Source organism: Bactrocera tryoni, chromosome 4 (genome assembly GCF_016617805.1).
Source record: "Bactrocera tryoni isolate S06 chromosome 4, CSIRO_BtryS06_freeze2, whole genome shotgun sequence".
Lineage (NCBI taxonomy): Eukaryota > Metazoa > Arthropoda > Insecta > Diptera > Tephritidae > Bactrocera > Bactrocera tryoni.
The window spans coordinates 27,570,816-27,595,188 of record NC_052502.1 but is presented as its reverse complement, the minus strand read 5'-3'; the positions used below and the strand labels follow the sequence as shown (position 1 = coordinate 27,595,188).

The window sequence follows — 24,373 nt, the reverse complement described above, 5'->3', positions numbered from 1 at the left end:
TGCTATCAGCGCTGCAATTTTTGTCAACAACAATTAAAATAACTACAACAGTTGCTTCAACCAACCGATTGTATGCGCCTTAACACCGCTGCCGCGCAGCTCGACGGCGCGATCAACGCCCCAGCCACGCTTACTGAATGCCTACCATGCGCCACAGCCAAACTGGAAATGCTTTAATGGCAAATGCTAAAAAAGTAAAAGGCGACGTCGACTGACGTTGACGCTGCTGCCGGCGTTGTTGTTGCGCCGCCGCTGACTGCCTTTATTGGCCGTCGTCTGGCGATTTTCTTGGTTTGGTCGTTTCTTGAATTGTGTACTTTCAGTTCGTTTGGAACCTTATGCGAAGTCGGTTGAGTGCGAATTGACGCTTTAGCGAAAACAGTGTTGTATATTTTTTGAAAAGTCATCGTTGCGCGTTACAGTTAAATCATTTCATGCTTGCGGTATTGTAACTTTTTGTACTTACGCCTGCTGTTGTATAGTATTTAACACGCTTACATATTCTGGACACTTGTGTGCTTGTTTTGACCTGTTTTCAAGCGCAAATCCCTGCGCGTTAAGTCCGGCATCGCATTACCATTCATCACGTTGCCGACGTCGTCGAAATGGGGTGTTCTGCTCGGCTAATTGGCAGCAAACACACTTAACAAGCAATATTGTTTATTATTAGCTTAGGCTTAGGCTCTCTTACTCCATTTAAACTGGTGTGGTGTGGTGACGTTTGTTCTTACGGTGCTCGCGTGCATTTTGTGTTAACGTGTGTTTGTTCTACGTGAAACTGTGTTGCATTTGTTGACTTGTGACTTGTGCAGCAAAGGTAGTATCTATCAGCGGAAAATCTGAAAAATGTGAAATGTGAGCCGAGCATTGTGGCAAATCGCGTAAAAGTGTAAACCTGTCAAAGCAGAATATATGTGTACAATAACAAAAACCCAACAGAAATAAATAACAAAGAAAAGAAGCCAACATTTACAATAAGAAATGAACGTCAGCAACCTGTCGTAAAGCCATCAGCACATACTCACACATACATATGTGCACATAGAACAAGTGCAGCGATACTTGCCCACAGCTGCAACTACTGCTGCAGCAACTAATGATTTTCCAGTGCATGATTGTCTCAATACTTTTACAATAATTAAGAAAAAAATATATATTTTCTGCCGGCATTTGAGCGATTTTCCCTCCTGCTGAAAAGTTTTGCTACTGCAGCTCAGACGCGCCTAGACCCCTTTTTCCAAGCCTAGTACGCGCATTGCTGCTGACGTTCGCTCGAGTTTGCTGCTGTAAATATATATGTGTATTACACGCCAGCGCAATAACTTACTCTCCGTTACCGGATTGCAATGTGCGCGCTGAAGTAGAAAGTTGCCGTCAATCGCATTGTAGACGACTTAAGAGCGCGTGTGTGTGTTTGTGCTTTTCTTTTAATAATTTCGCATTTTTCGCGTTTGTGTTATTGTTTTATACATATGTACTTCATCATAGACATACATATATACATATATACAAACTAAAAAAATACATTTAATGCCCTTGAATGAAAACTCTGAGCAATATGGAAAATGTATGATTTCGTTGTGTTGTTATTGTAGCGTTACATAAAGAAAGCTTTTGTGTTCAAAAATTTTTGGTGAGATTGAAAGCCGATAAATTTGAATTGTACAAAAAATAATATTTAATTGTTTTTGGTGAAAAAGTCACTTTCGCGTGAAGATTATTTATTGTCTATGCAATAAACGTTTGATGATACTTTTTAAAGTTAAATACTAAAAATATTAAAAATACACAGCAACAAAATGTCGGATATATATTATTGTAGTAATAACAAGGTAAGTGCGTTTTAAAGAAATTTATATTTCTTATGATTGCAAAACTACAATTTTTGAGGATATTTCACATATAAAAACTAATTTAATTCCAAAAGAAGGGAATTTATTAACAGAAGATAATAATAAAGAAAACAAATCTTCCATACGTTCATCACCACTTTTTCACGCTACTGCTATTGAAATTCATATTGACCATCAAATTTGGTGAAAATTTTAGTATTTAAACCTTTTTCTCTCACTCAATTTAAGCGGGGAGCCTGCTTGTCGGGCTTCAAAAATCGATTTTTTGAGGACTTTTTTGGGAGAGAAAGAAATTTAAACATCATCCGAAGTTTTCGCTTTCTGCCCAAGCGCTTATATATCTGCTAGACGCTCGGTCACTATTTTCCTTCTAGCTTCAACAATATTTCGAATTCCCAAGATTTAAGCAAACAAAAAAAAATCGACATTTTGAAGCTTCTAAAGAAGGCTCCCTCCTTAAGGGGTGTGTGAAAATTTCAAAAAAATCACTGTTTTGTTTTTGCTTATTTTTGATAGATTATGTCTTTAAAAATAACATAAACAAATTTTAAATGAATATTTAAAATATTTTTTGTTTAAAATAATCTGATTTTTGAGCAAATTTAATTTTTTTCAAAGTCCATATTCTTAAATTTAAAATTTATTTATACCCTAAACTGGGTATGTTACTTTGCCACGAAGTTTGTAACACCCAGAACAAAACGTCGGAAACCTTATAAGATATATGCACTATATATAAAAATGATCAGCGTGATGATCTGAGTCGAATCAGACATGTTCATCTGTCTGTTCGTCTGTATATACGCAAACTAGTTCCTCAGTTTTTAAGATCAGTCCACTATATAGTGAAAACTATTTTATTATGAAATTTGGCATAGGTCATTGTGCAAAGCATCGCTGCAATTTCCGTAGAAATAGTTCAGATTGGACCATTGCAGAATATAGCTGGTATTCAACTTTAAGATTGTTTATATCATCGAAGTAGCTAGAAAGAATTAGCATTTATTTAGTATTAATTATTTCGATTACACACTGAATTTTTGATTTTTATAGGACCTTGAAAAAAATGCAAAAGCGTTTTATTTGATTATGAATATGTCTGGGTAATATTTAGGTTGGAATGTGTCTGTCAAAGAAAAAAACGATTGTGTCATTAATTACTAATTTTTGTAATAATTTAATAATTAAACGGATTTTTAGTAAAATTTTGTAATTTGTTTCTAATTTTCTAATATTCAAAAGCGAGTTTGTTGCTTAAGTCTTTAGTTTACAAATAGAAAAATGAAATTTTCAGGGTTTTCACTATTTGTCTAATGGATAAATGTCTTTACTGCTTGAAAATATTGTACGCATAATCCACCCAATATATAACCTTATCAGTTCTTAATTTCACATATCGGCAGTTTATCGCTCGTTTAAGGGGTTATATACTGTTAGAAGGCCGAAAAAAGCGAATTTTCAGGACTTTTTTCTGTGAAAACTTTTAAATTTGTTGATCTAAAAATTTGTACATATATTGTAGTATCTTTTTATTGTATTTTAAGACTTCGTATTAGTAAAACTATTTATTTGAAAAGGAACTATAGCTGATCTCCAGGAGCTCCTCCCAAAAAAGACCTTTTGCGGTGACCACTATGTCTCTGAACTTGATTCTGTGCAATTAAAAACCCAAACAGATTTCGTTAAAGTGATATTAAATTTAGTAAAGTAAATCAAAGGAATACGAAAAATAAATTTTTTTGACAAAATGTCGGTTTCTCAAAAAAAAAAAATTGATTTTTTACTAAAATTTTGGCCTTAAATTGTTTATAAAAATATGTTTATCGATGAGAAAAAAATCTTCTTTTAATTACTAAAAATATATTTAAGAAGCTCGTGTTAAAATTCGAGACTAATCGGTTCGGCCATTTTCGAGTTTGAAAACACAATTAAAAAAAACGGGTTTAAGTTTATTTCCAATCACTCTGAAACGCCTTTTCGAATTCATACATATATGTATGTACATTAAGAAAATAAATAAAAATATTTTTTTTTTTAATTCTAACTGCATATAACCCCTTAAGAAAGAAACCCAGTCGTCGAGATGAGTTTGAAACGATTTGTAAGAAAAAAATAAAAGAAATAAATTTCCTTATTAACAAGAAAACTGCAAATTTTACGCTCTATTAGTATTTAAATTATCGCCGTTGGTTTTGCATTTTTGCTATCTACCTCATAGTTTTGCAGTATACCATATATTCAAACTTTTACTTTTACTAAGGCTTTTATTGTTACATATACAATTATTTTTTCGGTTGAATTTTCTTTAAATATTTCCGCTTTCTACGACTGCTTCAATAATTTTTGCTCACAATTCACTCAGATATGTGCTGTCAACTAACAAAGCTTGTGCGATTGTGTTGTGTACTACATAGGCCTAGAATGTCTGGTGTAGCTTAATTTAAATTAAGATATCTTGCAGATATTCGTGATTTGACTTAGTTAATTGTTCATTTTGTGTTATACTTTTGGTTTTTCTACCACTAAAATGGAATTTCTCTTTTATCACTGCGCTCTGAATTGCAGATTGATTGATAAGATACTCCTTTTAAGTTTATGAGAAAAAGTTATTGGATATTTAAAATATTTATTTAGGTAATATTCGAATCTATGATTGCGAGCTGAATTTACCGCATTTTTAAAGATTGATTTTTTAATCCATATATGAATTTAGGTTATATTGAAGCTAATGGAAGCAGATTAATGAACTTGCATCAATTTTAATTTAATACTTTTTGATTTCCTTTGCTGTATGATCTAGTATAGCAGTAAATTTGATACGAAACTGTGAGCATTGCAATTTAAAATGATTTCCTACGAAACTGTAAGTTTTGCAATTTTAAACGACTTTTAAATGAGTTATAAAAATCGTAGGAAAAAATTTGCCTTAAAATTATCAAACAATAGAAGTACTGTTAACATCTTTTAAATGGTTAGGTTTACGAAAAAATGTACGGTATTATTTTGTTGAGCAATCAAACTACAAAACAACAACAACAAAATTTATGAAACGAGTAAAATCTTCCAGTTGTTGGAAAGGAGAGATGAACTTTTCTTTCAGATAATAAGAAAAAAAATAGAAAACTGTAAGGCGGAGGACCTTCCCATTACAATTAAAAGCGCATACGTGGGAAGACTTTCATAGAGGTGTCTAAAAATCTATTATTCAGAGTATCAAGCGAAGAAACATATTCAGTTTTTTGACATATCCAAGTATATACGTATATATAGCCTACCTTGAAACTCTGGGCGATTCTGATCAGAGACTTTTAGCCTTTTAAAAAGATTGTTTAAATAAAACTTCCTAAATAGAATTCTTTAAAGCTATTTTTGTCGTTTTCACCATACACTATTTTTAACACCGCTGTGGCTTATAGGCCAGAGTAGAAAATCGAATTTGAATACTAGTGTGACTAAAATTTGTATTATATATCTTTTTCGTATTTATTTTAGATAAAATACATATAATATATGGTATAGTGGCTCGACATGAAAAATTTGTTCAGAGATTGTAGCATGCCGAATTTCCTGACGATATTTTGTGAAATAAAAAAAAATTTCCATACAATAACTTGATTTTGACCGATCAATTTGTATGGCAGCTATATTTTATAGTGGTCCGATATCGAAGTTTCCGACAAATAATAAGCTTCTTGGCAAGAAAAGAGTTTTAAAAAAAAACAAAGAGTTTGTGCGAAATTTCAAGCCGATATCTGAAATACTGAGGGAATAGTTAGGCTTTTACAGACGGACAAACATATGGACATGGCTAAATCGATTCAGCTCGTTACGCTCTTCTTTTATATATGTTTATACTTTATAGGGTTTCCTTTGTTTCTTTCAATCATCGTGCAAACTTAATATACCCTGTTCAGAGTCTACAAGTTAAGCATTAATGATATTTCTCAAACATCAAAAAGGCTAACCAACTTATTAAAATCCCTGAGCTATTTTTAAACTGTTGATCGTGATCGAATCGACTGTAATTCTGTGTCCTGAATTCTAAATATTTTCCATTCATTTTCCGGTATTATGCATTCTTCTGTTATCCTCCAGGCATATTTTAATTTATTTTAAAAATATTTTTGCTTCATACTGCTATATTAAGACTCTAACCAAAAAAAGTGCTTTTGATAACTTTCTAATATGAAATACACAGATATTTTTATATGCGTACATACTATATAATATAGTGAATTTTCGCAATTTTAAAATTTTTTATGCAAATACTTAATTAAAACTTACTTACTTCATTTTCGCATGTCTTCATATTGCCAAAGTGTCTCATTTGCTGATTAAAAACTAAATTGATTGATGGCTAAAATTTCGAAAGCGAAGTAGTGCATTTAAAGAAAAAACCATTACACTTTCCATATGTGGCGATGCACAAATATTTATGCACACACTTATAGTATATATGTACATTTCTGCATAACTTTTAATTGGTTATGAAGGCGTCAATAAAAAAATAATTATAGTTTTTGATTAGAGAAAAATGTGAGCAATGTTACATCATGGAAAAATAGGAAAATAAATAAAATTAAATGGCAAGAGATTTGAGCAATAATTGTCTGGCTGAAATAATAACGTTCAGTTTTAATTAAGCATAAATGCTTGGCATGCCTCTTGGCTATACAAACCATTACACACATACTACATTAATTGCTCACATGTTTACTTATACTTTAATTTCTTTTATATCATTGTTTTTAATAAACGCTAAAGGGATTTTCATAATGATCATAAGAGCTATTGAAATATGATACACACTTTTTGCCGATTGCGTAAGTTGCGTAAGTTTACATCTTAATGTGGCGCGCAAGCAACCACACACACTTATATATGCATGCCTATAAGCAAATGCATTAAATGTTTACCGTTATTTTTCCGCTTACGATTATGAAAAAATATTTATAGACAAAAAAAAACTATGCATTGCTTTTCTTTTTCAAATACTTACCACACATATACAATCACACATTCCAACAGTGCTTACAAAACATTTTCATGTAAAAATTGCATTGTCTTAATGCAAAAAGTTCGTAGTAATATGTTTAGGCATACATATTCACATGCCTTATATTAATTCATATGTAAATAACTCAGGCTCCCAAGCAACAATTAATCTTTGAAAATTTCTCTAACGTGGTCGTGGTGTGTTCGACTGCTCGATTCGGCTGACTAAAGTGACACAAATGAGTCTCAACATGGATCAATAATGATCGTGTTGATGTTGTTAATGACGATGACGTCGGGGAGATTTTTTGTGCTGGCGGTTACGCTACTGCTGCTTATTGTTGCTTGATTGTAGTTGTTAATTTATAGTTTTTTTCGATTTCATATTGTTTTTGCTTTGGTGGCGCTTGTGAGTGTGATGGCATCAGTGAAAGTGCAACCGTTATAATGGGCCTACAATCGAGTCAATCCATTAAAAGAGTCTTGGAAATATGCATCTACTTATAGTATTGTTTGTGTGTTAGTGTGTCTTTATAATAACGATAAAATTTAAATTAAAAAAAATTCAATAACATGCCATTGAAAGCAAAAGCAAAGTCTAGGTTTTCTAAAGCGAGCGCTTGTTATAGAAATCATAGGCTTAATGCGCGGCGTTTCTTTCTAAGGGTTTTCGAATTTTTATTTAAAAATTTTATAGGCAGAGTATCACATAGAAAATCTGGGCATTTTTTTCTTCAAAAGGCTTATAAACCGTTACTAAATTCAACTTTGTATAACTAGAAGAAAAAACCCATTCATTGATTTCATTTCGTACCAATTTCTCTTTTTAAGAAAAAGAAAAATACAAAGTTAATCGATTATGATTTTTGTTAATTAATATATATTAATTTTGTTATATTTTTTATTATTTAATCTGTGTCTGAGAAAGGAATACGGTCTAGAAAATCCTGATATTTTGAACTATTTCAAGTATTACATGGAGTAGGAAGAAGAAACTTCGGACCATTGAATTTGTGGAACTAAATTTCAATATGCTGAACAAAAAGTGATGAGCAAATTCTATAAAATATGCCACATATTCAGCAGTATATGCATATACAAGGTGCGTTCCAAAGTAAAAATGACTTAAAAAAAAAACAGTTCAAATGGTTTTTTCATCAAAATCAATTTATTTTATTCAAATACAGATTTTTGCACGGTTCAAAAGCATGTCGAACGAGTGTTTTAGCCCGTTGGCCGGTATGGCCGCAAGTATGCCTGTGCAAGCCTTTTGAATGGCCTCTACGTTTGCATAACGCTTTCCTTTCATAGGCTAATGCATTTTTCCGAAAAGGAAGAAGTCGCACGGTGCCATATCAGGTGAATCCGGGGAGTGGTTAATGGTTAAAATGTGATTTTTGGTCAAAAAATCGTGCTTCGAATGTTGGATTCTGAGCAATTTTTGGTCGTCAGTCAATTTGTGCGGAACAAACCGTGCACACACCTTTGATAAGCCCAAATGTTCGGTCAAAATGCGATAAATCGATGTTTTGGAGATGTTCAATTCCATTTCCATGAATTTCAATAATGATTTCGGCTGATTTTTGATGAATTCATGCACAGTTTCGATGGAATTTCCGGTGATCACGGATTTTGATTGGCCCACATGTTGATCGTCATTTATGCCCTCACGACCACTTTGAAAACGTTCAAACCACTCGTGCACTCTGCTACGGCATGGGCAATCATCTCCATAAACTTGTTTCATCAATTGAAGCGTTTCGGTAAAAGTTTTACCAATTTTAAAACAAAATTTAATGTTGGTTCTTTGTTCGAAGCTCATTTTCGCACCGATAACACAAACATACTGACACTTAAAACGCAATAACTTCACTTCCAATTAATGAAATGTCATGAAATTCTCACTGAACAATCGATAAAGATAGCAGATTCTAACGCCAGTAGACATATAGATGGCGCCACCTGGGGGCGCTAGATTCAAAAAGTCCTGTTTACTTTGGAAAGCACCTTGTATCTATGTTATATGAAGAGGTCTATGTTATAAGTGAAGGGTATTATATAGGAGCTTCAGTGCAGCTGAGTTAACTGTTTTTCGTATTTCATTTCAATTATATATACAATTAATATTATTCTCTCATTTATTAAAGTAAATGTGGGGATAAAGAACTTTGTTTTTAATACATAATCTTATGTTTTAAATTTTCCCTCCCCTCTGCAACGCTATAATTGTAAAAATATATTTTAATATTCAATTCACTTTGACCTTCTTAGTGCTGCATAAATTTCTTATACTTCTCGCGCTGCTTCCAAAACACATTACTTTTAAATACAAATGTATGTGGCTTTGTGTATTTTTCCTCAAGTATTGTTTACTTCATATTTCCGTGGGAAAACAAATTTTCATGAAAACCAAATTTTCTTTTGTTTTTTGAACGTTTTTCCACGTTGAAGTGTTGCTTAAATTTTAATAATTTTAATTTTTCAACACCAACGGCGCAATTAATGCACCTTCAAGTTGAAACGCCTGCAGGTGAGAACCGGCCCAAGGTTTTTCCTTTGCCTACAAATTAGCTGAAAAAAATTTACCTTTAATGGATTTGTGGTGGTTGTAGTTGTAATATTTGTGTATATAATTTTTCCGTTTTTATTTTATTTAAATTGTTTCTTGGAGTTTTGGTAAACGTGCATATATATTATAGTATTTACGAAAAATCCTCTCGCACTTTAAAATTGCGAAGAGCCTAGAAACTCAAATCTAAAAAATGTTTAAATAATTACTAAAAAAGTTAGAAAATAAAGGGTGATCCATCTCAAGGTTCCCTACTTAAAAAAAACACAAAAACTTCAAATTTAATGCAGAATGTTTATTATCATTCCAAAGGACATTCTTTGGCATTTATTTTTTATCCCTTTCAAATGTTGGCTCCGGCTACGTCTCATATAGTCCATCCGTTGAATCCGATTTTCGATGACTCGTTCGAACATTTCGACTGGTAACTGGCGAATGAAGCGCGTGATGTTTTGCTCCAAGGCCAGAATCGAAGCGGAGTTGTCGGCATAGAGTTTAGGCTTGACATATCCCCACAGGAAAAAGTTTAACGGTGTGATATCACACGATCTTGGTGGCCAATCGAACGGCCCAAAACGTGAAATTATCTGCTCAGCAAAGTGTTCTCTCAATAAAACCATTGATTGGCGTGATGTATGGGAAGTGACGCAGTCTTGCCGAGGTCACCGAGATCGCTTTAATTTCAAGCATCAAACAGTCGGTTATCATGGCGCGATAACGGTCGCCCTTGACGGTTATGTTCTCACCGGCATAATTTTTGAAGACGTATGGACCGATGATTTCACCGGCTGTCAAATCACATCAAACCGTTGTTTTTCTGGATGAAATGTCACCTCTTGGATCTGTTCAGGTTGCTTTTCCTTGCTCTTCATTGCATCTTCTTGGAACTTTTCAAGAGCCCATAAGACGAAGCGATGACGCTTGGAAAGCTGTATTTTTTTCGCTTTCAATTTAAGATCTTGACATAAAATACGCCAAGTCGATCCATACGTCAGTCCGAGTTGCTGCGAACGGTGCCGAATCGACTCTCCGTAAATACATACATTTTTTTTTATTTATCTTACCAATTTTAAACTTGAAACCAATTTTAACTGTTCATAGAAACCTTGTATCCTTTTCTTACTAAATGTAATGCTGGCATCTGAGGATACACATATTAGCGCAAGTGTGCATAGCAAGTGCTGCCAGTCTCTTGTTAGTCCAAGGGTTGGCGAGTTGAAGACAGTTAATAAAAAAGATGTCAGTAGATAGAAATGTGATACATCTTATCCGATGCTTTTCCATTACTCAAACATTTTGTTCATTAATCCTCGTTGATTTTGGGGGATATTTCTGCAATAACATTTCTTGACAAGATTTAATATTTTTTTTTAAAACGCCACCATTTTTTCGATCCTAGTTTATTATACGAACAATATTTTCTAGTAGTAAAAATTTGTATATAAATTTTTTTCATCAAAAAATTTTCTGTTTGTTTGTAACACAAATATAAATATACCCTTAAAATTGTTACAATTGATACAGTAGCTTTTTTTTATTAATTCCCAAAAATCGCCTTTTTAAAGCTATCACACTAGGTCTTCCACCTAATGATGCGTGCAAATTTTTTACAACAACAGTTCCACAAATTTAGAAATTTTCTTGGTCATTGGCTATTTTTTTAAACCTTTATTTTGCTGTATAAAAAAAAAAATATTCTTAAAAAACACCTCGTCATTGATTTACCAATTTCTCAAGATTTTCATTCGGACCAAATAGCGCTTAGTAGGCTAACATTAAAATGAGCCAGTTTGCGCAGTCGTCATCGTCTGAATACCGCAAAGTGAAATGCAATGCTATTATTTTTCCATATTCAGCAGCAAATGATTGACCTAAACCGGTGAAGTACGCGCAAATGCAATGCAACCACATTTCTGTATATATTTACTAGCACAACTATATATTACATATGCGTTTGCGAACATACATACATACACATACCGCATGAGTCCATAAAACACCAAGTTTTTGCACATTTTGCTCACACACATCGCATTTTCTTGTCGTCACAGCACATTTTAGTTGCCAACATACACAGGTTGCTGCTGTTGTTTTTTTTTTCATTTATACATATGTATATAATGGTTTTTTCTGTTTGTTTTTATTTTTGTTGTTTTCTCACATTCATTTGCTTTGGCATTTCACGTTAAATGGCACTGCAACCTGTTCTGCGTGACTATTTTGGTGTAGCTGTTGTTTGCCGCCACCGCTGAGCCATGAATTGGCAACAACCAACAATTTGACGACAACAAAAACAGCATAAACAATGAGTAACAGCAAAACCTTAAGAAAAGCAGCGAGTAGTTGGCAAAAACAACAGCTGATATAACCTCAACAAAATTGAAACATTTAAACATTCGCTAAGCCACAATCAAGCGACGCAGTCACCAAACACACCAACTCCAACACAAACAACAAATCAACATCAACTACTTTGCTATTCAGGCTTTGTTGTTGTTGTAGTATTTGTTGTCTGCATTTTATACGTACTAGTGCTGAATGAAGCTAAAGCTGTAAGTTGTTATTGCTATTGTTGCAATTGAAAGTCGCCGTCGCGGCTCGAAACAAGTTTTGGGAATAATCTATCGTTGATTTGTTTCTGTAATGTGTTTTTAACCTTTTTTTTTTAATTTTTATTCAGCATTAGCTGGTTTAGTATACATACCAACCATAGTTGTACTTACAAAATATATATCCCTAGTATATGCTATGTTAAGTATTTCGTATGATGTTAGACACATTTTTGTGTTTTTTTTTTGCTGTTATTGCCTGGTTTTAAGAATTGTTATTGTTGTTTTCGAATGCCACACCGGTTGGGCAAAGTGCAATTCTTCATTTTTCATGAAGATTTCCCTATAAGTGCGCCGATAATCTATTGCTTTTAGTATGGGTAGACCAAACACACCTTTTAATCCGAAGCCGGTGTATGTCGGATTTCACAACACGAAATTGGTGAATTTTTTTACTAGGTGTGTTGATGAATATTGAAATTATTGAAATTTGAAGACAATGCCTGCAATTCTGCCATTTGCTGACTTTATGTATTGTTTTTATTCTTAGCTATTTTGGCGTTTGAGTTCCTTAAGTGGTTATGACAGGCTAGAGCTCTCAACAAAGGTCTGTATTAACAATTTTTGCTGGTAGTAAGGAAATAGGGAACGAATTTATTTATTCCAGGCTTTGTTAAACAAGCATTTGAGTGTATAAAAATTGACATCTGGAATTTCGAAATCACCTTTTTCAAATGAATCTCGACGGGGGCGGTAATTCTGAGAATTCGTGCTATCTGATAAAAAGTAATTTTAAGGGGTATACTTAGTGGGAAATTTAAAGAAAATCGAATTTTTTTCGTATTTCGCTAGGTTATATCCTTAAGAATAACATACGAAACTTTTAAATCGATATCTTCTAAAATGTAACCGCTCAATCCAATCCTTTAAACGCATACTGGAAGAAAAATTCACATAACCCAAACGAAATAGTTCGTAACTACCCCTTTTGCAACACTTTCATCACACTATTTATATCGCATAATTTGCCATTTCAATTTCATTCAGCATTCCGTGCAAATTTCACCTATAAAAGTTACACAACGAAAATTAATTTCGCGCAAAGTTTAAGGGTTTCTGAAAACCAGTTGAACACGCCACTAAAACAGCACTTCAGACGAGAAAATTTTATTCGCATTGCACAAAGAATTCAGTACCATACATGGCGTTGCATTTGAAATTAAAATAATTAAAAAAACAGCAACAACAAATACAACATTAAACTGTCAGTTTAGTTTTAGCGCACGGCGGCTTTAGCCAACTGGCTGCTTGACCGCTCGCTTGGCTAAAAGCGTTGATGTCCGTTGGCGATAAGATAACCGTCAGCTGTCTTGCATGTTGTGTGGCGGCTGCAGGGGAGTTTCATGAAAGGCTGTTTTAAGAAAAGCGTATAAAAATTGTATCGGACTGTGGAAAGCTCATAGTGTGGAATATAGCATGAATAGAATTTAAATATTATGCAACTGGCAGTTGGTTAAGATATTTTTTAGGGCGTGTTCTGGTGCAGTAAAATATATGAATATGCGGAATGACTGCTTGTAATTGCTCTTGAGTCAACTTTATAGATAAAAAATTCGAGATCTTCTAAGAAATTAAAATCCTCGACGCATAGTTTTAAACATTGAAATTTGTCAGTGATATAAAAAAAAAAAACATAAAATGGGTGTTTCTTTACTCATGTGGTTTTCAATGAAACAATAACTTCTTGGAGTTGATCTTTTTGACCGCCATTACTTGATTAATAATCAGTTTAGTTTGCCATTTTATAATGAGCAGTTTTACTCCGGAACAAAATTTATTACTTAAAAAAATGGTTCGACGTATTGCATGCTGCAGCCGATGTTCTCTCGACATAATCGCCCAGCAGAGGCGGTAATTGGAGCAACTATGGATTGGTTTTGCACCAAGTTTACTCTAGTGTATAATGGCCATCCTCAGGGATTGATTGTTGAGACGCCATTACTTCATCAAAGACACACTTTTTGGTATGCATTATGGGCAGAAGAAGGATATGTCCATATTTATGTAATTTCACAGCCAATGGGAACATAAAGTCATTATTAATGAATGCGGAGTGGTTATGACAGGCTAGAGCTGGTGTGGACGACCTTTGGTTTCAATAAGTCGGCGCTACAGCCAAGGTGATCACTTGCCCGAAATCATTTTGATGGAACATGAGGGAAAACTCTTGTATAGGGTAGGGTGTACCATTTTGGTCGACCATTTTTTGCCATTTTTCCGCTAGAGACATTATTCCATCAGCGTAAAACTTTTCTGGTTTTTCGGCGAAAAACTGTGACAAGTAATTTTCACAGGATTTTCTTGAAGCCAACTTTACTCCATTAAGGGAGTTCTGCATGGACTGAAACAAATAGTAGTTCGATTTTGCAAGGTCAGGGCTATATGATGAATGCATCAAAACTTCCTAGCCAAGCTCTCCCAGTTTTTGCCGAGTCATCAAAGATGTGTTGGTCCAGCGTCCAGATGGAAGACTAAGCCCTTTCTGTTGATCAGTTCTGGCCATTTTTTTCGATTTCTTGCTTCAATCCCATCAGTTGTTGACAGTGAAATGTAGAATCAATCGATCGACAAGGTTGACGCAGCTCATAGTTAATGCCTCCTTTCCAATCCCACCAAACACTCAACATAACTTTTCGAGACGCCAATCCTGGCTTTGCGACCATTTGTTGAGCTTCACCACGCTTGGACCATGATCTTTTTCGCACATTATTGTCTTATTTGAGCCACTTTTCGTCTTCGGTTATCATTCGCTTCAGAAATGGTCGACTTCATTTCGTCGCAGATATTAATTTGGTTTATAAAATTTTTCACAGACAATTCATGTGGTACCCAAACATCGAGCTTCTTTTTGTAGCCAGCCTTTTTTAAATGGTTCCAAATCGTTTTATGATGAAAATTAAGTTCGTTAGAGATGTCACGGCTGCTTATGTGACGATTTTGGGCAATCTTTTCAATAATTTCATCAACTTTTTCAACGATAGGTCGACTAGAGCGAGGTGCATCTTTAACATTAAACTTCACAAATTTCATTGGTGGCTTGCGTGGCATTCTTCGCTTTTTATACAAAAATTTCATAATATAGCGAATTTCTTCATTATTTTCACTTATTTTTGAGCAGGTTTTTTTCAACTTCCCCGAATTTAATTTTTATGGTAAAATGAAACTTAAAGTCTTACACTATATGGTATGTCACATTGTGATTGGTAGCACTGGAGAGATACGACTGCAACGACATCTATTGGCAAAATACGAAAAGACTTTTTCGACTACCCCATATAATAAAGTTAATTGTTGCCGAATTTATTTTCCCTTTATATTGGAGTTATCACTGATTACCTAAACACGAATTTTAAATCAAATAAATGTCAATGCTTTTCATTTTTCAATTTCATTAATGTCCAAAATTTGAACAAGATTTTCCAAAAATATAAACTCAGTGTTTTTTTATTTGGGTTTTCAAGTATACTGGCTTCAGTAGTCATTCGTAAAGCAAAATTCTGTTTTTGTATCCAACGCAGTCTACTTACACACGTTATTTTTGCCGATCGCCGATATCGATACCATAACATATAGCTGTCAAGCAAACATAGCGATCAAACTCAAGATAGAGACTTTTTAAAAGGTAATGATTGATCTCAAATATTAAAAAACGCAGTTCAGTTGCCTAGAATACCATCAGCGACCAGTGTCGATAAGCTTTTCTTCTACTGTTTTGGCTTACATTTTAGCGCGTTTACACTTATTTGCACAATTTATACTTACTCACCTTAACGTGCATGCTTATAAATGTGTGTATGTATTCGGTTTTGTTGGCATGTGCTTTCTGTTTGCTGTTCAATAACTACTTTCTCCCACAGCAGCTGTGCTCTTTCACTACATCATCTGCTCATTTGAATGCTTTCCGTGCTGAATGCTTTCATTTAGTCAAAACAAAATGTGCTAACAGAAACTTTACAACCATTCAACTCACACCACTACACTCATAGACCCAGCTGCGTCAGCACCAAAAGCGTGTACAATGTTAATGACCGAAATCATGATTATCATCAAAATCATCAACACCAAAAGCGACGCTTTTTATGTGAACAAAAAAGTAAAAAATAAATAAAAGAATTCAAAAGAGGCAACAACAAAACCGTGTGCACATCGCGCGCTGCCCAAAAGGTAGAAGATTGCTTATTTACACGTCACACCGCATCTATTGTTGTTGCTGTTGTTTGCGTTGCTGCTTTTGTTGGCGTCTGCCTCATTTCTCACTTGAAGTTCATCTTTTTGTACTATTTTACCGCCTTTATATGCTGTTTAACTTTTGATTTTCCCAACTTCGGTTCATTTTGACGGCCTGTGCGTGAGCTGCGGAAGCGTGTGCTTATAATTTCATTAATTTGCGTTGGCTCCGAAATTGGCGTACTTTTTGTGTTGCTAGAAATTAGTTGAAAGAATTGTAAAAAATTATTATTAAGTGTTCGTTATGTACCTACATCCGAGTACTCACATTACAGCAGATTGCGGGCAATAAGTTCGTCGCTTAAGTCTTTTATATTTCTCATCTCGCTTTATGACATTTAATTTTTCAAAGAAATGGGCACGCTGTTGGTATGCAATCACTTTTCTAGTTAAAAAGTGTTCAAAATAAATTATTTTGATTAGTTTTTTTTTTGTGGTCAGTTTTTTACCAGTTGTGAAAGAACCTTTGGACAGACTTTTCTAATTGTTATAGTTACTGTTGCTTCACAAAGACATAATATTTGCGAATTTACTAATTTAAGAATAACGCGTAAAGCTCTGTAGTAATAGTGTATTAAAATACAAAGAAATTGCTTTACAAGTACCTTTTCTGTTTAGCGACAATTTGGGCAAATAGCACACATCAATTTTGAACCGATTAGTTATTGTTGTTAATTAGAGAAAGTCATTTTTTGTAGAGAACATAAATATTTGAAGACTTTTCAATTTCTATCGATAGATTCTTTAATTTAGAAATTTTTCTTTTTTATGTACTATTAACGGTAATGAGGTTTTAACATGGCTGGCATTTGAACCATATGAGAAAATATTTTGATTTATTATTTTTCTCACCAAACGATAGATTGACAGACTCGAAATATCATTGACCTGTGAGTGATAGTTTGATACCCTTATTTATGCTTTATTTCTAAGGAATTTTCACTGCCTGTCATATAAGCATATTACCTTCATATCAAATTAGACTCGGACTAGTTCACTTATTCTTAAAATAAAGATTGGTACAACCTTTTCTTCTTTATGTGAAGATTGATCTCCATAGGTTGACGATTTTTACCATGGAAAAAAAGAAACAACTAGTTTTCTTGATTCCAATTGAGTCACGACTCTTCAGATTCATTTAAAATATTGCAGAAGTGTTTTGGCGGGTTCAGCTCTTTTAATGACTAAATATGAAAAAATTTAGGGAAACATCCAAAATTCAAAAATTTTTTAATGAATCGACTCAACACTTGAATGAAGCTTGTGAAGCTGAATCTCTTGGAAAAACGCCGTAGGTGTGCAGCCAGCAAATTATGCTTGGCGACGTAGCTGAGGACCTTACATTCATCAAATGCATCATTGTTTATGACGAGACATGGGCTTATGAAAATGACGTCGAAATTGTCCCACAATGAAGATAATGAGCTAAGTTGGAAGGCGATGGTAAAGATTTTTATTAAATTACGTGAATATGTTTTTCGCTTGTCCGGGTCGTTTTTGTTCTGATGGTGCAGATACTGTACGATAATACTTTCAAAAACTTTTCTGTATGGTTTCATGTCAATCAATACCAAACAAGCTCTAGAGAGTCAATTTGCCTTCTTCTCGAGAATTCATTTAAGTTAAGGGGTTATAAACAGTTAGAAAGCCGAAAAAGGGAATTTTCCAGAAAAAATTACTAAAAAAGCTTTTAAATTTATTGATCCAAAAATTTGTACACTTTTACGGTATCTTTCAAGCGTTTTATAAGAGTATAAGATTTAGTATTAGTAAAAATATTTATTTTAAAAGGAACTATAGCTGATCTCCGACAGCTCCCTTCAAAAAAGATGTGCGTTGACCACTATATCTCTGAACTGGATCCTATGAAATTTAAAAAATAATAGTAGATTTCGTTAAGTCTAGTAATTAATCAAAGGAATAAGCAAAATAAAATTTTTTGCCAAATGGTTTCTCAAAAAAACAAATCGTTTTTTGACCAAAATTCAGCCTTAAATAATTTAAAAAACAATATTTATCGGTGAGAAAAAATCTTCGATTAAATATAAAAATTATGTTTAAGAAACTCGTGTTAAAATTTGAGATTAATCGCTTTAGCCGTTTTCGAATAATGATTGTCACCGACTTTGAAAACACCATTTTGAGAAAAACGCGTTTAAAGTTTGGAATGCAGTTCCAAGCACTGTGTGTAACTTCGAAAATATTCACCGGAACGATATGAAATTTTCTGTGTATTCTTAAATATATGGTCTGGTCTACGAAAGGGGGGCTAACGTGCGAAAACTAGTTTTCTGGGAAAAGCTGTTAAAAATAATCGTCAGTTTCTCGTTATCTCATTAATTGTTCTCCTTTTTGACACCTAAGCCCCCTTTTCGTAGACCAGGTCACATATGTACATTAAGAAAATTAAATAAAAAACTAGATTTATTTCAAAATTCAAACTGTATGTAACCCTTTAATAATTTCTGTTTCAGAAATAAATATTGTTTAGCTGAAATCCAACTCAGATTTTGACCATATGATCTATGAGAACAACTATGTGTTTGCACAACTAATACACTTTATCTTTGCACTTGAATAGAGCAATAAATTTTCCAATAGTTCAGACTGTGGCCACCCACAAGGCCTGAAGATAATTAAATAATTTTTTTCTTGTGTTTAGCAGCTGCCTCAGTGCGGCGAATTGCTGCAACAAGCCTGTGAAAAAGTAATTTTCAAAATTACATACTGCGCATGCCCAAAATTGGCTGTCAGTTATTGGCGGCTGGTAGTGGCGGTGTTGCCAAAAACACCAGCAACAACTTGCCGCAGACAATGTCTAAATTAGAGCTGAAACATACTTCGTAGCATTGTTCGTGCGGATTGAGAATACATTGTTTTTGCAATTACGATTTTTTCCTTATTACTATTTTTTTGCTGCAACTAAATATTTTTTACTGCGTCTCCGCACATTAAGCAGTAATTTATGCGCACAATGCTCTTTTAGGCTGACACAGACGTTGTAGTACCAAAGCAGTGAATTATGTTTTTGCGGCGACGCCATAAATTTCTCGATTTTCACACAGTTAGTTTTTGTTATTGTGGCAGTTTTATGGATTTTCTTTTCGCAATTTCCCGCTAAAGTATACGATACATATCTATGTAAGCGTAAAAAAGACATTAATTGAAGGCGTTGTCGGTGCAGCCTATGTCAAGTTATAAAAACATGTTTCATGCACCTGGAGACATACAAATTCAATTGAGGAGTAATATAAATGGAATTAAGTGTATTATATGGCGAGATTTACTATTTTGTACTTATGTTTTTGGTTTATAAATCATGCGATTTCCTAAGAAACTTTTTCGTGACGATGTTGAGGAGTTTTTGAAAATTGTTTATGCCCTGAACAGTGTCTATTAACGAAGATTGTAACACCCAGACGAAAACGATAGAGGCTCTATAAAGTATATACACATATAAAAGCTCAGCTTAACGAGCTGAGTCGTTTTAGTTATATTCGTCTGTCCGTCCGTTTTTATATACGCAAAGTAATCCCTCATTTTTGAGATATTGATCTGAAATTTTTCACACGTTCTTTTCTCACCAAGAAGCTGCTCATCTGTTAGAACCACCGATATCGGACAACTATAGCTTATAACTGTCATATAATCTGATCGATCAAAACCAAGTTTTTGTACGGAAAACTCTTTTTTTGTAAAGATAACTTCATGAAATTTGGCCTGGGTTATTGCCCAAAATAGTAAGGCAATCTCTGGAGAAATTGTTCAGTTCGGTTGACTAGAGCATATTGATGCCATACAAACTGAATGATTAATATTAAGGCCTTGTATGGAAAGATTTTTAATTTGATAAGAAATCTTCATGAAACTTATCATAGAATAATTTCCAAAACAAAGTTGCAATCTCTGAATACATTGTTCAGATCGGACTAACGTGTCATATAGTTGCCATACAAACATATCGATCAAAATCAAAGTAAATATTTTTTTATAACCTTGTATACTATAAGAAACATAACTATGAATGGTATTTTAGCTTCGATGCAGCCGAAGTTATCGTTTTTCTTGTTTTTTTTTCTATATAATCCTTATATAAGAAACTTTTTTTTAGCTTGGCATTGTCTCGCTTACTTTAATTTAATTGATTTTAGCGGAAATCTCAAAAAAACCAGATAAACAAAAAAGATTTATAACATTCGTAGATCATTATCATCCCTCATTTATAAACATAATCGACACAAGAATCCTATTTTAGAAATTTACAAAAAACATCATAGTCCTTATCACACAATCCTTGTATATTTCCACCATTCTGTTCATTTGCGCCCCACTGTTAGTGTTGTTGTCGTGCGCTCAGCTGTTGGTATCAATGTTGTAGTTACGCAAAATTTAGTGCACTTCAGAAAACTGTAAAAAAAGGCAGGAAATTCAAAACCGCACCACAAAGTGTGAAAAAAAAACAAAATCAAGCGACATACAGTACAAAGCAAAAAGCGAAAGACTTAAGTGACAAACTTGCTCAAGTTGCAGATTTTTTGAGAACACATACCCCTCTATGACTCATACAAGTCACCTTTAGTTGCGGCAATTTTTAATTAATGCGTTTTTTTCTTTTCAATATTCTGTTTAGTAGGCGTGCGCCTGCGTGAACACATGTGCACCTATACATTCACACACTGATGTCATTGTATCATCACGGCGCATCTTGCGGCCCACAATCGCGTGGTTGCTGTTGCATTCTGTTTGACATTTTGAGCGCAACCTACTGAAAAACGCACATGTAATATATGCGAAAACAAATACTCGAACAAAGAGAGCTGAAAAAATATTTCATGCAACTCATTTGTCTTTTTGCCATTCAAGTTTGTTATTGCTTTTTGCTGCGTTAATGCGGCCATATTCTATTTAATTCTTTTGTTTTAAAAGCCTTGCCTGATTTGGTGTTTATTTTTAATGCATGTGAAGGTCTTAGCGAGTCACATAAATTTTAATTTTTTTAATTTATGTAAATTTACAGTCTGCCATGTTGCGCTACCATTTATTTGCAATTTAAGGTTATGTCTGAAATATTAGAACATACAATATTCATATTGGACAACTAGTACAATAAAAAGTGAATGACATAATGGTGAAGGCGCATCCCAGCCCAGGCTTGTAGCAAGTGCCTATTTTAAAGCCGATAATAAATATTAAAATTCTTGCAAAATTTCTTAGTTTCGGTCAAACTTAATTAGATGCTACATATGGTAGGTGTTGTCTCATGGACCTTCACTGAAAATATATCATAAATAGTCATCTTTACCTTTTATATGTATGTATATATAATTGAAGTTCAAATTCTTCAATCAATTCATCTAAAGGGTAATCCATTTCCAGGTTCCCGACAGAAAAAACACAGAAACTTCATTCTTTGGATTTTATTTTTCGAAGATTATCTCTTTCAAATGTTAGCCGCGGCTATGTCTCAGATGGTGCATCCGTTGAGTTCAATTTTTGATGACTCGTTTGAGCATTTCGACTGGTAACTGACGAATGACACGCGTGGCTTTTTGCTCCAAGGTCTCAATCGAAGCGGGATTATTCTCATAAACTTTTGACTTTACATATCGCCACAGGAAAAAGTCTAACGATGTGATATCATATGATCTTGGTGGCTAATCACCGGCTCAAAACGTGAAGCTATCTACTCACCGAAATATTCTCTCAATAAGCCCATTGATTGATGCGTTGTGTGAGAAGTGGTGTCGTCTTGTTGAAACCAAATGTCGCCGAGATCACGAGCTTTAATTTCAGGCATCAAATACTCGGTTATTATGGCGCGATGACGGTCGCCATTGATGAAATATAGACTGATGATTCCACCTTGTCTGAATGAAATGGCAGCTTTTGAATCTCTTGCGAAGCGATGTCGCTTGGGAAGGTCGAGCGGCTTCAGTTCTTGCAAAAGCTGCATTTTGTGTACTTTCAATTTAAGTTCTCGACGTAAAATGTATGTATTTCTAGTAATATCTCATGTGAGAAAATGTTTCATAATGCAACGTTTTTAAGCCAGGATTTTAGAACTTTTTTTTTTATTTTTTGTTAATATTGGGCTTTTGGTTGGAAACTTTGATCGGACCTTGTCGTGAGTACGGATGGAGCGCACCATTGCGACATGCTCTTGGAATTTAAGTATACCACTGAAAGTTTCGATGACTAGCTCTTCTGGAATTTTCTCTCTGGTTATATACTATTCGCATTCTATTTTTCTTACGTAGTTGGTTATTACCGTATTTATTGCCTTACTTAAATATCTTGATATCACAGCTCTTATATAGTATTTTTCTTTTTAATGGTGATTGGACTTCGTAGCCTTCTACATTTCTTTTTTTTTATTACCCTTTTAAAAAAATCAGAATTTTCTTCAAAAACTAATAGTAAGCTTCGATAATTTTTTTGGTCAACGTTTGATCTTTTTTTTAGTTTTCGAGGTACGACTTTGAATCGCTATACTTTTTTCCTCTTAATGTTTCCTTTGATGATATCATTTCTTCGAATTTCGAAGTGTTGCAAAATGCTTAATAGTGCCAAAATTTAGAAATATTTGCCTATTTACTATTGGATTTATTACATAAGAATGCAAATGTTTGTTGATCAAAATTCACGAACGATGCTTTGACTCGCATCAAAATATCACTATCAGTATCGTGATTAATATTTGATTGAAAATCAGAAACCAACTGTAGTTTGGCTTAATCATCATCATAATTTTCATCTTTAGCAACAATTTTATTGACCAATTTGCATACGCTCAACTTGTTTACTATTCTGGTTTTAATGCATAACACAAACCAGATTGATCGGATGCCATTTTTTGTACATTTCCTATTCTTAATTAAACTTTGACTCTTTAAGTTAATAATCACCATATTTGTAAAATTGTAATATTTTCAAATATGTGCATACGAGTTGACTTGATTCAATTTAATTATAAAATACGTTAAAAGGACGGGTTGTCAATTTGCTTTTGGGTGATATGTGTACTTTGCAGGAAAAGAGTGTAAAAAAAGGTTGCGTTGTTTGATAAATGAAAAAAACGGTAGATGAAAAAAATACTGGTATATTTGTGGTTCAATGGAAGAATATAAACGTGAATTTTTTACCACCAAAATCATTCGAAACATGTAGTCCAACTATAAGTTGGATGCTTCTGAACCTTCTAACTCTCGAAGCTTCTGGCAGGTCACTATCAATGTTTTTGACCTTGCGTTGTCTCTTTTTCTCTTTCTCTCTCTCTCTCTCCTGTTGGCCAAAGCTAGTCACTTCTGGGCGATTATTTCTTTCAGATGGTCTAATTGTTGGTAGTAGAGGGCCGGATCAAGAACCCACCAAACACTTAGCAAACCCTTCTTGATAGTCATTCCTGGATGTAACCATCCGCTTCAGAAATGGTTCGATTTTGTTGCGATTCAGCAGTGTTTCATTAATGGTCCACAAGATTTTTTTGCGCCAACTCGTGTGGTACCCATACATCGGCTTCTTTTTATAGCCAGAAAATGTAGGAAAACTGTAAAGTATGGCTGGTATTTGCATTTTTTTATGATGTCCAGCTTTGACGCGTACTTAAACATTACTGAGTCAAGCAGTCACAAAACTGTATGAGATTTTGTTTAGTACGGAATCTTATCTTTCTAACGTCACAGGTTGAAAATTATTAATTCAGTTATTCAATTAAATCTTTGAAATTCTGTCCAAACTTCGTGAAAATAAATTGTGTCAGACTGCTATGTAGAAAAAAACCTTTATTAATCCAGTGGGTTGAAAACATAACCTTTTACTATTCGAGCTCTGAATATACTAAATCAATTTCTGCTTTGCTGCGGTTTATGATTTAAATTTTTTTTCTGGAAATATACATATAGCTCACAATTCTCAATTTTCACTGTATCCATAGCCTTAAAAGTAGTTAAAAATAAAAAGAACTAAAATGTTATTTCCTGCAGGGTAGTATAGTTTGTATTAGCTCTTTTAAATTGGCATACCTGCAAAGCCAAAAAAGACTTAAAGTTGTCACAGATTAAGTAATCAGTGGGAGATGAGCGCAGATTAACACAAAGAAAGTTAATTTAGTCACACAAAGC

The 24,373-nt window shown here is 33.8% G+C and overlaps 1 protein-coding gene across 1 annotated transcript in view; it reads left to right on the top strand.

Annotated features, from left to right (window-relative positions):
- Positions 1–346: 346 nt before the first annotated feature.
- Positions 347–24,373, top strand: part of LOC120773922 — a 79,280-nt gene continuing 55,253 nt past the window's right edge. The window contains exon 1 of the mRNA XM_040103118.1: positions 347–1,832. Within this exon, the coding sequence (XP_039959052.1) occupies positions 1,800–1,832 (33 nt within the window). The 5' untranslated portion in view covers positions 347–1,799. The remainder of the gene's footprint in view (positions 1,833–24,373) is intronic.